The sequence below is a fragment of the Perca flavescens genome, chromosome 4, assembly GCF_004354835.1.
Source record: "Perca flavescens isolate YP-PL-M2 chromosome 4, PFLA_1.0, whole genome shotgun sequence".
NCBI lineage: Eukaryota > Metazoa > Chordata > Actinopteri > Perciformes > Percidae > Perca > Perca flavescens.
Window position 1 is genome coordinate 31,862,640 of NC_041334.1, and position 18,297 is coordinate 31,880,936.

Sequence of the window (18,297 nt, forward strand, 5' to 3'; positions counted from 1 at the left end):
TTACTCAAACCTTCATGCTTAGCCACTGACCTTCTCCCAGTAGGGACGCCTGTTTATTACAGCAAGAACAGGCTTTTAGCAGTCTGTCACTGAACTCCCCTAAGAGACAAAACTAATCAGCATGCTTCAAATGCAGCTTACGCCAGTAAGGTTATATTCAATTCCCATGATGGGCCCTTGTCTGTCCTCTTATTATATCACACCTGTCTTTAGGTTGTGTAAAAAAAAATAAAAAATGATGGATTGTTACATGTGGGGATGGTCACTGTAGTGCAATTCATTTTAGATGGTTGTCACACTGGGTATCAGACACAAGAGTAATACGTTTTCTATTTTACTGATGACTACTATTGATGTAAGGTACCGTGTGTGTATTGTACTGTATGCGTATGCTTTCAGCTCTTTGCAGTTTAACAATACAGTACACAGTATGCTGTACAACCTGAGCTGAGCACTTGGTGTTTTTGCAACATAACTCTTCATTGTAAAGGTACTGTGCATGACCTTGTGAAGACAGCATGAAACACAAATTTCTGATTAACATTCAGGCCTTGTTGACTATGAAATACGAAAATGGAAAATCTAAAGGAATAGTTGTTGATGGGTTCTCTGTTGGTTCATTGCTACCAGTGAGCCCTTTTTACATTCTCATTTTATACATTGTTTCTATAAAAATATCAATTATAGCCATGGCTATTTTTACCCCTCCTGTAAGGTTTGAATCCCAGTGGAAAACCATTTTCCCCAAACTATAAGAAGCGCTGCTTTAATATTTTAAGAAGGGGGCAGCACACACCTGCAAGAGTCAAATGCCACTTTGCTCTTCTGACAGAGCGTCAGGAAAATGTAGGCTTATAGAGCAGGTGCCATTCATTACAAACAGCTGCAGGCAGAGGGATGATGGGCTTTTCTCCTGATCGTGGCAGATCTCCACTTATATAGTATCCTGAAGGCGGAGATTGTGGTGACGTGAGGTTTTTCCCAAGAAGATTTTCATTTCGTGAGAATCAAATGTGGAAGGGCTGTATTGTGCTAATCCGTTTTACAGACATACATCTCCGGAGAAATGTTTATCTTTCAGCTGAGTGGCAAACTACTAAGTCGTGATGAGAAACAAAGTATAAATGGAAAAGCAGATTTCTATCTGTGTAGATGCCATCATTTGGCATGTCATATGCATCACTGGATTGATAAAACAGTTATTATTTATACTTACGTAACTTACCACTTATTTGCTCTTCCAGAATAGCAGAACATTTAAATATAAATAGAAGTAGAATCTCAAGGTTTTGTCCTGAAATGCACCTTGCGATCCATCTTGTATTAGTTTCTAACCAGTCAACAGTGAGTTGCAGCCAATTAAATTGTACAGACCTCTGTGGATTAGTACGGAGCAGGTTCATTTCTCACTCAAGGAATGGTCTGGCAAGGTAAAGTAATTAAGACTAACCCAAGACAGATATTAGCTTGTATAATTGGATACATCATACAGATGTAGCCACCTGACATTACCTCTCTGAGAGGTTACTTGTTCACATTAAACCATTCTCTGGCTTTGGCCGGAGTTTCATGAGGTGTCCATTCTCCTCTGTTTTGTTCCTCTCAGCTCGACACAAAACAAGATGTTTCATTCTCTGCTTATGTACAATCACAGGATGACAACGTACCCCGCAGCCTCATGCATTCTACAGAGGAGAGAACTGAAAGGAAACACGGCAAGGATTGTGCAATACAGCACTAAACCATTTGTATGCTTTGTTCAGTTTACTGTAAACAAGTATCACTCCAGGTCATAGCAGGGCCTTCTTTCATTCGGTCAACTTTTATTTTTTGGGACAAGACTAACATGCCTGTCAATAGAAATAATCAGTATGTGAGTGCAACATCAGCAGCCTATATTATTTTGCACCAGAAAATGATATAGAGGTAATAATGTGTTTGTTTTTTATAAGATGTATGTCGTAAAGACCACAGCCATCACACCACAGCTTGTAGAACATTAATTCAACTCTTTGTGTAGCAGCCTGTGAGAGGTCTAACCCAAACGGCCTCTCTCATCTCCAGCTCTGGGATGAGACAAGCCACAGCTCAGTGTAGAGTGTTTATATCTACAAAGCTCTCCCAGGATTTAGTGAACAGAGGATCAAAAAGAAGAGTTGGGCTGTCACCTTTGTAGACAAGCCCGTTTTATCAGTCAGAGGCAAAAAGGCCTGCATCTTCAGTTTTTTTTCATGTTCCAAGAAATATCAAAGGGCCTTGCAAAGAAAGATAATCAAGCTCAAAACTTCAACAGTGTTGCACAAGATAGCTAGGTAAGGATTCACTCAATCTGGTTCCGCTTCTTCCTTCCCTTTCGCATTTTTAATCATTGTTACATGTAAATGTGATATATTTTTTATTTCAGCATATTTACCTACTGCCATAGAGGTTTTTAATTGAATATACATGTTACACATACATACACTTACTGTACATACACTCAGAACATGCATGAACCCCCACTGACTCTCTCATCAGCTGATGTAGACAAAATAGAGAGTTAACCCCCGTAAGGCAGCAGGCCCAGATAAATTCCAATGGGCGGGCCCTCAAGACATGAGCTACAGAATTGGCTGATGTTTTCATCACCTCCATCTTTAACCTGTCTCTTGCAGAGGCCACAGTCCCAACCTGCAGTAAAACCACCACCATCATCATCCCAGTCCCCAAAAGGAACCCAGGCTCTTGTCAGAATGACTACGGGTCAGTTGCACTCCAATCGTAATGAAGTGCTTTGAGAGAGTGGTTCTGGGCCACATCCAGCGTAATACACCTGAGTCACTGGACCCCTACAGTATTCACACTGCCCCGACAGATCCAATGAGGACGTTATCTCTGCAGCTCTGCACAAAGCCCTCTCCCACCTGGAAAACAAAGACGCTTACATCAGAATGCTCTTCATCGATTACAGCTCATCCTTTAATACAGTCCTCCCCCACAAACGCTACAATCTTTGCCTGAAACCCACACTCTGTGACTGGCTGTTCCTTCCTTACTGAGAGACCGCAATCTGTCAGGATTGGAAATCTAACCTCTAAGAATGTGGTGACGAATGCTGAAACCCCACAAGGATATGTCCTTAGCCCTATGCTCTACGCACTATTCACCTATGACTGCGTCGCCTCACACAAGGACAACACTACCCTGAAATTTGCTGACAACACCACAGTCATTGGTCAGATCACTGGGGATGATGAAACAGCATGCAGGAGAGAGGTGGGCAGTCTGATCACATGGTGTGACAACAACAAGCTCTCTCTCAACACAGATCACCAGACCAAGGAGATAATAATGGACATGAGAAAGGAGACAAGACGTAATTAACCGATGACCATGCAGAATCTGAGGTGGAGAGGGTTAGCAGCTTAAAATTCCTGGGCATCCACATCAGTAATGCCCTCACCTAGGCACGTCACCCAGGATTCAGCAGCTTCTCCAGTTGCATCATAGAGAGCATCTTGTCCAGCTACATCACTGTGTGGTATGGGAACAGCACCACTAAGAACCAGAGAGTGATAAGGACTGCTGAGAAGATCACCAGGACGCCCATACCATATGCGCAGAGTCCACAAAAGAGCCTGCAGCATCATCAAAGACTCCAACCACCCCGACACAGGTTTTTCCGTGTGCCCTCTGGCAGGATGTACAAACATGTTAAATGCAGGACCTCCAGGACGAGGCATATCTTTCATCCTCAGGCCATCAGATAAATCAAACCCCCCCCAACCAAACACACACACACACACACACACACACACACACACACACACACACACACACTAACTGACTGCACTGCTAACTTGGTGGACAAGTTCTGCAAACAACATTTTACAACGACGAATTTACAGTTCGGGCTGAATAAATCAGAGGTGTTAAAGAAAAGTTAATTAAATTTTCTTTTTTTTTAAGTTTTACAGTCGGATATGATTTTTTTCACATAAGTAAAAGTTAGGCAATTGAATCCTCAACAGACTTTTTATGAGTTGAGCGCTGACATTTTCTCTCCAAAGGGCAGCTTCTTTCCACAGTCTCTGCATAACAACAAGATCTCTCCCTCCCGTTGGCTCAAGTGAGATTAGGAAGCATATAGATCTGCCAAGTAGATAGGGCTGTGCATCCTGTTGTCTTTCCTAAGGGCAATGCTTCGTATGAGGTATTTACTGTACGTACAGTATGTCTGTGTGGGTGATGGAGGTAGTGACCTTCATCAACACCGGCTGGTTCTCACACTCATTTTAGTTTTCATAATAAGCCCAAGAGGATGACTACACTTTCAGATTTGTGTTGACGCATTCAATAAATAATTTGTATCAAATAGGATATCTTATGTTAGAATAGAACAATTTTTTTGAGTAAACACAAGTGGCAACTTGTATTTTCCTGCAAAGATGGAGGATGATTCAAAAACCAAGGTTATTTTGAAGGACTCAAGTGCTCTTTGCTGCTGCTTCATCGACCATGTTTACTACCAGCTTCCATGAATTTAATAGGCTTTGATAAATATTTAGCCTCAGGAATTTTGTGAAAAAAATCACTGTGAAATAGAACAGAGTCAACCTAGATGATTAACAGCACTCTAATGCACTTGAGTTTGGCTGTTTGTCTTCTCTGCATCCATGCAGGCTATATTCACTCCATAACATAGTTGTGGAAAAAAAGCCAACTCAATATTTCAGTTTATCACATATATTAAGGCAGAAACGCCCTTGACCAAAATCACGTCTGAGACAAGAGGGAGGTGCGACTTAAAAACATAAACATGCTGTAAATGAATCTACGAAGGCGACCATAATGAGAGTTACCTAACAAGAATTATGATTTTGTATGTTTGTATTGGTTTAGATATGTGGGCAAAACTGAAACCACAACACTTTTTTTTCTATTCTAGTATCTATCTATTCAGTTGTAATATTATAGGGAGATATATTACAAAGTCACCGTTTGTATACATAGCAGTCCGGTTCTGGATTCAAGACGTTTTTCTATTGTTTCATGCTTGTCTTGGACTCGTAGATATTTGCACTCGGACATGTCTCAGACTTGGCCATTAGTCTCGCCAAATATTCTAGTTGGTCTCGACCAAGTCCAGCAATAAATGTTTTTTTTCTAAAGTAACTTCCTCCTTCAAAACAAAACCATTGATGAAGTGTGTGCTTGTTCAGAAAACGGGTATTAGTTCAATTCAAAATCCATCTATTAAGGGCACTGATGTTGCTTCTTACTTTAAGGAAACATATGAATGAAGAAATGCATAACGTAAAAAGCATTGTCTTATACTAAGCTTTCACATTCAAACATTTACTATGCCATATTTTCTACAAGCAATGTAACACATTGTTATTTTACATTAAAAATGATCATCATTACTGATTGCAGAAATTCTTAATGAGAATATGATGTGCATCGACTTATTCAGTGGAGCACTAGTTTTGTGTAACTTTTTTGTATAGTATGATATATATCATATGCCATGTCTGAAGCTTTGATGTAGCTCTTTTGTGGATGTTTTGACTGCAGGAATCCAGATGGAGCTACCTGTTTTCCTTCCTGGCGTTGCCGGCAATACTGCAACTGTGTGTGCTGCCCTTCCTCCCCGAGAGTCCTCGCTACCTGCTGATAGAAAGGAGGGATGAGGCTGGAGCAGAAAGAGGTATTGTATGCAGTACAGAAACACATTAGTCATCCCTCTCACTCAAGTACATCTGCAGAATGCTTCCGCACTAGGCTTTCATGTTTCAAATACATTGCAATGCTTGTTATGTTTTAAGACCTTTCTGGTCTGTACCAATCACATCCACACACACTTCTGGAGCTTGAAAAATCATTCTACAAGGCTAAGAGTGTCGCTGTACCATTGCACAAATTACCATAGTATATATGTAAGGGATTGATAGAGCTGTTTACCAAGACCACAGACTCAGTGATTACTTTTCCCATTGCTGAGATTTGTCGCATTTACAGTATTTCATGACTGCTTTAGCTTAGTTTTTACAACACAGCTTCAATGTGCAAAACTCTTAAAAAATAGGTTCACAATTGTACAAGTCTGTCTAAAAAACAATCGCCAGGTTTCCATATGGACATTGCAATCATTGTTCCTGTTCATATTGGACATTGCTTTAAAGCTGTTTCTTTGCTTCATGTGCTTTGCTATAAAATCATTATATTATCACTAAAAGTCAAACATAACATATAACATATAATTAATATTTCTGTAATATCTATAATTTAGAAATATATCTTTCTCATTCAATGGAATATAATAAGGTATTAATAACATCTCATAGAAACATAATAAGATGTTAAGAACAATACATGATGATTACACATGTATTGTTGTCCCCTTTAGAGGAAATGTTGGCACAGCATACACCAAATTCAATTAATAACGAAAATCACTTTAATGCACATTGTTCAACATTTTGGTTTCCACCTCAATGTAAATTTACCAGAGTTAGGTAATGAGCTATTTTTCATCTGTTGTCACTTTGTGGGTTAATACCATTGGCCTAATGGTAAATACTACAGTACAACACTTTACAAAACAATATAATAAAATACATAAATGCATTACAAAAGTAGCAAATATATGCAATGAAATAAAGGCAGTGCCAGGTCGTAGGTAGTATGATAACTCATGATGGCAAGTTTGGTTTGCTATAAGCCATCTCTTAAGTGTATGTTTAAAGGTTAGGGAATTAATAGGGAGATTATTCCAGTAGTGAGTGGCTCTGACTGAGAAGACTGTTTGCCTACACTTGCTACGTCGGTATTGTACAACACAGACCTCTCTGGTAGTTGCCCTTGTTGCCTGAGGCGAGCATCTGCAAAATGTTTAAAACTATTAAAATTAAATCAATTGTTCTTTTGTGGCAGGGGTGATAGCTAATTGGTGTTTCAGTCAAGTGTTTTTCTTGGGCCCAGCTTGACAGACAGTATGTTATGTGGGAGAAGATCATACAGTGCATAGGAGGTTGGCTGCTTCGGTTGCAGAAATTAGCCATGTTGAAATTGAAGGTACTGCTGGGTGGTTTGTCGCTTCAGGTACCAGTAAGACATAAAAATGGGATCCACAAAGTCGGGTTTGAGTAACAGATCTATGAGTTTAAAGGCTTATCAGACATCAAAACAAGTTTATAATACTATGAGACATGCTTTTATAACTGTGGAAGTTTTCAGCCACATTGTTTTTGCTTATTAATGCTAAAAGAGTTTGGAATTCAAGGATGGTGCTTGTACTTCTCTTGATGTAGGACTTTTATTGTTTTTGTTTTACTTGTTTTGCCATCTGTCTTTGTTTCTAGCTGCTCTCACAAAAAAAATGTTCAACCACCCTTTAGCATCTGTATGGAACGCACCGGGCAGAGCAGCTGCTCGACAGCGGCGCTGTAAAATGGCTTAGTATTAAGAGCAACAACGATAGCGAGTAGTATGAAAGACCGAAAATCCGCACAAAGAGTTTGGTTGGGTCGGTGGATGGGTCAAACAACACAGGACTTTCATCCAAGAGACCGGAGTTCGTGTCTCCGTTCTTGTCCTGGGTGACACTGAAATGTAAATTTTGTAACCCCACCCATGATCTTTTCCTACCCCTAACTGTCGCGTTCTTGTGCCAAATGTCAGTTAAACGTACGTCCCGACCCAGAGCATCATAAAGTGACGCCAAGAGTCTCGACTCGTGGGTGGGGTTAAAAAAAAAAAAAACATTTCAGTGACATGCAGGACAAGGACAGGGACACGAACCCCAGTGTCCTGGGTGAAAGTCCTTTTTTGTTTGACTCACCCACCACCCAAACCAACCTCCTTATGCTGATTTTAGGTCTTTAATACTACTTGCTAACGTTGTCGCTCTTGATACTGCGTCAGCTTACAGCGCCCCAGTCGAGCAGCTGCTATGCCCAGTGTTTTCCATACAGACGTTAAAGGGGGATCTTTTGCGTATATATTTTCTCCTTTCCTTTAAAAGGCAGGGAAACAAAACAGAAATACACACACATTTTATATTTGTGTGTGCAGAGCTAACCAGGTTTCTGGCAATCATTTTTTTCATCTGACCAAGCAGCTTGGATGTTGAAATGTGTGCTACATGAACGTGACGGACTGGAGGAGGGAAGAATCCTCTTACCTCACTTTAATTCTTTCTCCTGTAAAGGTGAATCCCCTGGCCCATGGGAATTCAAGGTGGGTACAAGGTGGGTAAAAATACTAGAAACCGACTGCCAGATTGAAACTTACAAGTGTGCTGTAAATAATGTCCCACTATTTGATATTCCATATTTTTAATCATTGTCCCAAAGTATTAGGAATGTACGTTCTGCATCTACAGGAAGGAAATAACCAATGCTAAAGAGTGACATAAATCACGTACTGTAACATAATTCCTCAACAGTGTGCGAGTGCAGAGAAAGCAGGACTCTACTATGTTACCTGGTACAATTGTAAAAATTAATTGAAACTCTTGTTTTTACACATCATAGCTAGAAGTGTTTTTGTTTTACAATGATATAGCCTATATCTATTTTCAGCCTTTTCTCATGAACCATATGTTCTAAAATCTACAAATAGATAAGCACTGTAATTTGTATGATTTCCAGTTTTTTTTTTCTTGTTGCTGTGCGCACCACATGGATTGCTGCTGTATAAGAATGTTGCTGGCCACGGAGGGATGAAGTCGGGATGATGGGTGGGCATTAACACACAGGACTTTCAAGCCAGCGAGCTGAGTTTGCTTCCCGGGGAAAACTAAAGACTTTCACCCAGGAAATGCTTGTTCCTTGGAAGTGTTTTAATACAAACCACAATCTTTTTCCTAAACTTAACTAGTTGTTTTGGTGCCTAAAACTTAAATTTCGTCCACACATAACGCTCACTTTTTCTTGCCTAAACTTAGCCTCAATCTCTTTCCTGAAATGACCGGCAGCTTGTAGTGCTCTGTACCCGGCTCACAGTCACCTTTTCTCGGGTAATGGAACCACCAATCACCGCTGACCTGACGGAGCACCATGCGGAGCACCATGCGGAGCATCATGCGGAGCACCGTAGCCGGTGTTGCAGCGCTCTGTAGCGGCTAAACACATCTACTAACTGCCTCTGATACGACGAGCTGTGACGGCATCACAAAGCTCTGTGGCGGCTAAAACAGCTAACAACTGCTGCTCTGTAACACGGAGCTCTGTAGCCGATGTCACTCACGGGACCAGCCGGCGGTCTCCTACTTTTCGTACGATATCCTATGAACCCGTTCATGAGAATGCGTTGCTATTTGATCTACTTTACCAGCACCTAAGTACATTGAAAATGGCAAATATATAAAACCCATTATTCAAAAAATCTACAGTGATTTTAAAACCATAAGAAATGAAGGAAAGGACAGAAAAGAAGAAAAAAAACACAGCATGCCGAAATCATCTTCTGATGCCAGAATAATTTGCCCACCATGAGATCTTACCTCAACATTATCATCTAGATGAGCATCTAAGTGAACATTCAATTATCAATATCAGTTGTAACAGTGGCATTGTACCCACGGAGGTATCCTCTTTTATTTTTCCTGCAGGAAGATAGTGGGGCTGCACTCCATGTCGCTGTTTTGGCCTGTTAGCGTGGCGTTATTCTATATTTTTATTTTTGTCAACATGTCTCATGAGAAGACCTAAACAATAATGCATATTCCAATGCCAATTAGCTCCAACTGATGATGTCAATCTTTATATTATAGGTAGCAATCAGTTACGTTTATGTTCATTATTCTCTTCAACATGCATTGTGTGTATCCCTGACGCCTAACAAATGTACAAATGCATTTCCATCCTCATTAAACAATTGCAAAACTAATTCTTTATTTCTAAAAAAAAAAAAAAAATCACAATATAAACATAACTGGGACTGACTCACAACATTGGTCATTAGTGCCCCTGATGGTTAACTCACACAGAACTTTTGATAGTGATTTGTTTAAATAGTAAAAACATAAAAGCATATATATAAATAAATAAAGCCATGACATGGAATAAATTAGTCTGCTAATTCTGTTTTCCACAAAAATTCTCCACCTTGAGTAGTCAAAGACTCCACTTTTAATATCCACATTGATCACATACAACCTAGGGGCTGCAAGACTGCATTATCCATAAAATTCACTTTATGAAGGCCAAAAGAGTCAAATAAAGTGGCATAATTCATGGTTAGAATTCAGATTAGACATCACAAAGATACAGGAGTGGGACACATCTTACTCACTTGCTAAAGCTACAGAAAACTGATTTTAGTTTAGTCTGAGTGTCCTGTTTTTAACAATTTGATCCATTTATGAGGAAGTCTTCATTTGCTGTGGAATAAATCCTCAACTTCTTTTATCTCAGCGTGATGGTTGTTTTTATTTATGGATATGTTTAACGCTGTGTGTATGTGTGTGTCAGCCTTTCAGAGGTTTTTGGGAAAGAAAGATGTGTCCCAGGAGCTGGAGGAGGTTCACGCGGAGGCTCGGGCTCAGGAAAACCAGCACATGGCCTCCATGTTACAGCTGCTGAGGAGCCCAGCTGTTCGCTGGCAGCTCATCACCATCATCATAACTATGGCCTGCTATCAGCTCTGTGGCCTCAATGCTGTGAGATGCACTTCTTATTTCACTTTTTCTCAGATTGTCAGTGGAATCCTGTTCGTTCTATACTATCTTATATATAAGATGTTTAGGACACATTGTTACTGTTTGTTTTCTATTTAAAAAATCCGCAATGTCTTTGGTATTTATAGAATTATACAAATTGTAAATATGAAACAAATTTTATAAAAAGAATCAATAATGCAAATTTGTGGAAAAATGGTATTAAAGATATACTGTACCTTCTTTCATCACCCTTTGCATGAAGTAATATAACAATATTAATGAGTGTAGCTTTAATGCTTAGCATGGTTTACCCTCACATTGGAGCTGTAGTTTTTGTCAAATCAAACATCCCTTTACTGCTCCACAAGGCTTTTATTGAGCTGAAAACAACTCCCGCTTGCTGCATAGCCTTAGGTTGACATGTGAATGCTAGCTCCCTGGTGCATTAAAATGGAGTAACAGATAGAGCTGAAGATCTTTGCCCGAAACTGATGGGACCCGACGGGTTTGGTCGGGTTCGGTCTTAATTTCTATCATTTTACATGGGCTTGGGCCGGGCTCAGGCTTGCTCTCCGGGTTGCGCAGTAAATGAGCGGTCAGGTGATGCGTTTCGATTAGAATAAAATAGAATTCTTTATTGTCATTGTACAGAATACAATGAAATTGGATGGCATTCCTCTTGGTGCTTTGCAAATAAATAAAATAGAATTTAAAAACATAAAAAAACATACCCACAATCTCCAGTGCATACATAAAACAATGAGGTAGCATGGATGGTAAGTGAGTGCTTACATTGCATACAGTTCGACACTCAGAGGGGCTCAGTTCCTAAGTCCTGGTGTGGTGGTGCCAGTTGTTGCAGACGGTGTGTGATTAGTGCGAAAATGGATGCTGAGAAGGTGAAATGGAAGCTGGACTCTGGAGGACTTATTTTCTTTATTTGTTCCAACTTCCAAGTGGCCTATAGCCTACGTTAGTCATGAATAAATTATGTTAAATTTTTTATAAATGACTCATTCTTGACAAAAGACAAAAGAGCTGTGTGCGTGCGCACATTTGAATAATGGTGGGCTGTAAACGGGTTAGGGTTTTTAAAAAGCTGTCAATCAAAATGTACTTGATGGGCTCTGGCTGAATTCTGTTGGGCTCGGGCCTTTTCGGGCCTAATTTTTAAGGCCCGATTACAGCTCTAGTAACAGTAGATTTAAGTATAAGCAAAAGCATTTCTAACTCTCTCATTCAATTAAAAAAAAAAAAAAAAACAATGCAGGACAGGGAATTACAGAACTGTTAACTGCAGAAACACTTGGGTGTGCAGTCCTATCACCGTCTTATCAGTGACAAAGTGACTGCTTGTCAGTGGATCACGTGTAGCAGCAAATTGCATTTCCAATGCAATTGCATTAGAAATGCAATTTGCATATAGATGCCATGAAAGAGAGTTGCTGCTTATTGCTGCCATCCGGTACTTGATAAAAAGAGTGACAGTGAACTGAGAAAAAACTGACTTAAATTATGTACATTTCATCTCCATCAGGAATGATGTAAAACAAATCTCAGTAATTGAATACTGTATCCTTTAAAAAAAACTCATTGTTTTGTATTTAAATCCATCAGAAGACAAGTAAGCTCCTGTTCTATTGACAAACAGGGGTGGTTTTTAACTTCCACGTGTCTAAGGCTCTACTAGCAAAACGGATGCAATCCAACTGGTCATATTAAGATTAAAATTAAAGTGGGCAAACACACTGACCGACATATTGTAGGCTGTATGAAATGCAAACAAATTATTAATAATTATTGTGTCCCCAAATACATCTCCAAGATGAATATCATAAAGAATAATATTTGTGCTAAATTTTCACATTTGATAGGTTGATGGACTTAATAACAAAGCTCATCTGGTTTTTCACAGATATGAACATGACTTGACTTACATATATTTTCATTTCAAGAAGACAGGAATTTAATTTAGGTCAATCTGGAGGTCTTATTTTAATCTGCTATCACCATCAGACCTGTCGAATGACAGTACATATTATAGTCTGACAGTGACTGAGTGATGTTACAGAGGTGTATTGGACTGCAGTGAAACTGATGGTTGAGGTTGACAGCTGAAAAAATATTCTGTCACAATATCAGCTCATCAAAATTCCTTAATAAATATTTAATTTTTTTCATAGATCTGGTACTACACCAATGGGATCCTTCGGAATGCAGGCTTTGCCGAAAACATTATCCCCTACATCACACTGACCACTGGGGCCATAGAGACTTTGGCTGCCATCATCTCGGTGAGTATTGTTACTTTAAATCAATCAAACGTGCGATTCTGGGCATAATGCTGCTCATTAATTTATATCCGTTGTTAAAATCAACCCCAATTTGTGGGCTATTTGAACCATTTTCTTGAAATACTTAAGCTTTTAAAGTTTAATTTCACCAGCCTCTTTTTGATATATGGATTATTTTCTGTATATTACTGTAATTGAAAAGGACTTTACTATTTACGTATGTCTCCAGTTTGTCATTATGCACAGTTGATTAAAAAGACAGCACAAAGAAACCTTTAAGGAAAGGTCTCTTATAATCTTGATGTTCAGAAAGCTGTCCACAGAACTCCACAGTGCAGGAATGTATATCTGCACTACTGGCAGTTCACTTCTGCACTAAAGATTTGTTTTAATGTCAGTTTTTCGATTAGTTTCTCCAAAATGAGACACATGAAAATGCAAAGATTTGCAGAAAAAGAGAAAGCAGTATCTTCACCATATAATTATTATATAAAAATATATAAATAATAAGTAAATACATAAATAGGCAGTAGCTGACATTGAACTACCATTGTGAATGTGGTGGTTGTGGTGTGTGGATGTCTCCTACAGGAAATAATGTACATAGAAAGACCTTTTTGATGTTTTAGAGAAGTTTTGCTAATCTGAGACCAAACTTATCTCCTCTTCAAATTGAATTTTTCCCAAACCAAATATTACAGTTTTCCACTCGTAATTTTAATGCACTTGACCAAAGCTCTGTAATGCTTGGTTGTTGTGGAGGAACCTCGCAAACTGCAAAGCTGCTCAAACATCGTCAGCTCGGTTGACATGAAAAGGCACTGCTGTCAGCAGGAGTACATTCCCGCTCTGGCAGCAGATCTGTCGCTAAATGATGGAGCAGAGAGCACTCAACAGCTCAGTAGAGTTATTAATTAGGTGGGAATGTCTCTGTTGGTAGCTTGTTAGGCAGACAATGTAGCATTCCACTCCAGAGCATTGTGTGATGATTTCTGTCCACTGACCACTGTCCTGACATGTAGCAGCATCACATACCCAAGAGACGAGTCCCAATTCAGTGTCGTCTTATCTCCATCACATCTTCCGTTCCCAAGCAACAAACTGCTTTGACACAAGGTTTCCACAGGAGAGAAAAGGAGTCTATGCTCGGCTGTATTCAATTTAAATCCAGTAAACTGCTGGTGTAGCAATACTGACCTACTGATGGCAGTGTGCTATTGATTCAGACTACACTGAGTGAGGTAGAACTGTGCAGGCTGTGTTGTGTTATCCCCTCACACAATAAGTACCTTAAAGCTTTAGTGCGTAACTTTTTGATATTAATGAGCGTCCATTACATCCAAGCCATTGCCAAATGAGTTGCTACAAAGATAATTAAGACTATCAGCTTCACACAACTCTCTGGATTTCTCAGTATGGCTATGTTCAGAAGATTGTGTCGTCCGGTGGCTTTCCTGCGCAGAAGCTCGAGTGAAGATAATTACCTCTTCTAAAGAGTCCTCATGTGTTTTTAATCCTTTGTGTCCTCTGTTGCTACTAGCAGCTGTGTGGGGGCACATGCGCGATCAGGGAAGGCTTGGGTCATGTGAACATGCTGACAGTGTTGTTGTCATTACTTAGAATTCCTCATGGTATGCACATTGACATATATAAAATGGACCAACAGAGCCCGTTGCTCTGGACGGAGACCAGTGAAGGCTATTAGAAGCACTTTTCCGGTGATCTCTTGCTTTACTGCACAGAGACAACGTAAATGTGACGTGAACAACGTGTCTGAAAGTTGTAAGTCTTCTGGTAGCTGTGACAAGAGAAATCTCAATCATTCCAAATCTTGCAGATACGGAGAGTGTAGGTATATGTAAGGAGATAACATGGGCACAGGCTAATTATTGCTAACTAACATGCTAGTTAACATTAGTAATTAAACCTAAACATCTCATGTAAGTCAAAACTGCCTGCGAGCTTCTCCTGTACTATACGGTAATTCCTACTATGCGACAGTAAGTCACTTGGTTATGACACAATCGTTAGCCTATTTTTACAAAAACATCTGCTACGGAGCCATAACGTGAGGTACAAGGTAATGGAGCCTTTTTATACAATGTCGTGTTTCTTCAGAAATAAACAATGGACAAATAGAGTCTTTAAACGCTTCAGATGTAAAGTTATTCGCTGTCAAAGTGGCGACAAAATGAATGCTAGTCAGTGGAATGCTAACGGGAGGTGATCTCTTTGTAGCATCAAAATGGCGCCATAGGAAGTTCGAGTTCTGAAGCGAAGCTTACCCCCTTGGGTACGCAATATAGCTTTAAGGGCTGGTTGATTTCCTTATGACCCTTTTTTACTTTTTTACTTCCGCTCAATTTTCATTTTCCTTCTGTATTAAGGGTGGGGGAGAGGGGGGATATTGGATATAAAAATATCCAATATGTAAAAGGGGCCGACAACGCCACCTAGGTTTTTGAACTGAGGCCTAGGACCTCTTTAAAACTACAGTAATACAACTAAGGTAAAAGATTAAAAACAGGTCCTTTATGCCGGGGGAGAGCAGTAAGGCAGTGTATTTAAAACAATGAATAAAAATAAAAAAAAATAAAAAGTTAAGGAATAACACATTTATTTTAAAAGGATAAAACAATTAAAAAACTAAAAACACAACCATTAAAATAAGGTTAAAACAGTCCAACGCAGGTTTTACACTCTCCCACTTTTTGCCGCTAGCGGTCAGTGTTGGTGTTTCCTTCGTTGTAGCTTCAGGGCTCCTCTAAGGTTCTTTTTCTTTTCTCTTCGTCTGATCTCCTGTCTGCTTCTCCACCTGTTCTGTATGCTCTGTTGTGCTTCAGCATCTACCCTGGTGTGCTTTCCTCCATGATTCTTTTCCCATCTGCCCCTGCCTTGTTCCTATTCTGTCCTTTTTATTCAATGGCCAATCAACCCCCTCTCACTCCCAGGTGAGAGTCATTAGCCTGATTAGTCAGTGTCCACAAAACACACATTTCAGAATAAAAGCATGCAATAAAAAAGATAAAAACACAGCAAATAAAACCACAGCAAATCCAATAAAAGCATGCTCAAATAAAAAATAAACTTCCGCCCCGTGACACTTCAGTACTCCGTCTGGGTTTGCGGTGTATTCGTGGGTTTTCTCTGGCCAAATATTTGGCAGTCCAATCTGCAAACAGAGGGAGTGGCTGAGAACGATGACGTTGAGGACGTGCGCTAGAAAGATGCGAGCGAAGCCATTATGTCCGTTGTGGCAGCAGCACTGCCGAATATCCAGAAGTTAAAGCCCGAGCAAGAACAACCTTTGCTGAGTTGTGTTGGTGGCCATGATGTTGTGGCCCACCTCCCCACGGGGTTCGGGAAAAGTTAGAATTTCCAACTCGCTCCGTTAGTGGTGAAGGAGTTGGCTAAGGCTAAAGCTAGCGATGCTAATGCTAAATATAAGCCAATAGTTGTTGTCGGTCTCCCCTCTTGTTGCACATGCGCATGACATACATCACAACCAAATGTTAGCGATTGGTTATGGCAGATCCAGAGTGGCTCTGGGCAGATCCAATAGTTTTAAACTTCAACGGAGTATCCGCCTTCAAGGAAGTTACACTTGTCAATGGAGAGTGGCCAGACTCTCTGGACAGAGTCTGGTAGGAGCAGACTAACCCTTTTTGACCACAGAAATACGATTTTTCAGAAACCTTTCTTGCATTTTGAAGAATATGCTTGAAAAATACACAATGTATAAAGGTGCAGGTCATTCTGTAAAACCAAAACATTGAGCTGAAAGATGATATAAGGCTCTGTTAAATTCACATATCCATCAGTTGTAAAACTGAATTTTAATTAATGAAATAGACAGATCTAATTACATCTAATTAGGGGTGTAACGATACACTCAGCTCACGATTCCATATGTATCACGATACTGGGTTTGCGATACGATATGTATCACGATATTTTGAAAAAAATGCAAAAATTCAACTGAAAATCAAATAACAGATTTATTTAAGATTAACAGTGTTCAATAACTGTCTTGTTATACATACAACTTAAAGAATGTACAATACTTCAATATAAATCAAGATTTAGTTTAACCTTCTGTATGTAAAGTCAGACGTCATATCCTATTCATTGGAGCATGAATGCAGTGAATGTAAACATGACGCGGGTACAGTAGCTCAACCAATAGGATTAAACAGACGTCATAGGCCGGGACACTGGGCCGATTTTCAGCCGTTGGACAGTCTGGCGAGGTCAGTGATGCGAATCTGTTCGTTGTGTCCCGTGCCGTCGTCAGTCTGGGGGGCTGTCGGCGTTCATTTTTCCGCCGACCTGACATGTTCGGTCGGCGGCAGGGCCGTCGGGACTCACCCGGAAATGGCAAGCAGAATGAGGTGACTAGAGTCTCTCAAAATCTGAAGAAAATCTTTTAAACTGACCTTTGTTGATCTGAAATAAAGACAGATTCAGCAACTGCATGGCCTATTTCTCGCTTAAAATGTTTCAGTGAACTATTTTAGTACAATATGAGATCGTATTCTGAACATATGTCAGTGATTCTGAACAAGCCGCCATGACAGTCTGGCGTTGAATTTCCAGAGAGAACAAACCCATGTGATGCATTCGTCCAATCAGCTGCTGGTTGTCATTTCTTGGGCAACAATACAGATTAGCGCCGCCTGCTTTTATGGAGGCGTATTACGTCTCGTCTCCTCTCGTCTTTTTGATGTGTCCCAAGGCAGTTTTTTGCATATTGTTCTATATCTATGGTTTTTTGGACCTCGGGGATGCGACTGATCATCTCGACTGGCTTTTCTGCCGATGGTCGGCCGTCTGGTATGTGTGTCAGCACTTATATGGCGGTAGTAAAAAAAAAATAATAATATAAAAAATAATTAAAATAATATCGCCATACCTCTACGATACATATCGTAACATTTTTGCATCGCAATAAATCGTACCACGATATATCGTTACACCCCTACATCTAATTAATAAATAGATTTTTGCTTTTTTTTGTTCATGGTGATATTTCTTTTTTTTATATTGAACAAAATGCTATAACCATAAACTGTACAAGCTTTCAGCCACTGTCAGGAAAAAAAAAAGCAAACGGACAGTTTTTCCTTTGAGAAAAAAGCTGAATATTTGACATCTTTCTCTTTGAGAGAAACCTCTAGAGTTTTACAGAGCTGTGTTAATAGGGCTTCAAATATTTATGCTTTTCAAATCAAAGTCACCTGGCTTTAAAAAAAGACCTTTTTCATTTAGGTGGCAAACATTTCAAAGGTGAGATTTAATCCCCAAATCCCGGGATATACGCTTCTTAATAAACCACATCCTGTATTTAGCTGTAGCTCT

At 39.7% G+C, this 18,297-nt stretch overlaps 1 protein-coding gene across 2 annotated transcripts in view; it reads left to right on the top strand.

The window, feature by feature from the left end:
- The window catches only part of slc2a9l2 (solute carrier family 2 member 9, like 2), a 96,056-nt gene that overhangs the window by 15,328 nt on the left and 62,431 nt on the right, over positions 1-18,297 (top strand). For both annotated transcript variants that reach the window (XM_028575242.1, XM_028575243.1), the window contains exons 6-8: positions 5,557-5,689; positions 10,458-10,645; positions 12,829-12,939. In XM_028575242.1, coding sequence (XP_028431043.1) covers positions 5,557-5,689; positions 10,458-10,645; positions 12,829-12,939 — 432 coding nt within the window. The remainder of the gene's footprint in view (positions 1-5,556; positions 5,690-10,457; positions 10,646-12,828; positions 12,940-18,297) is intronic.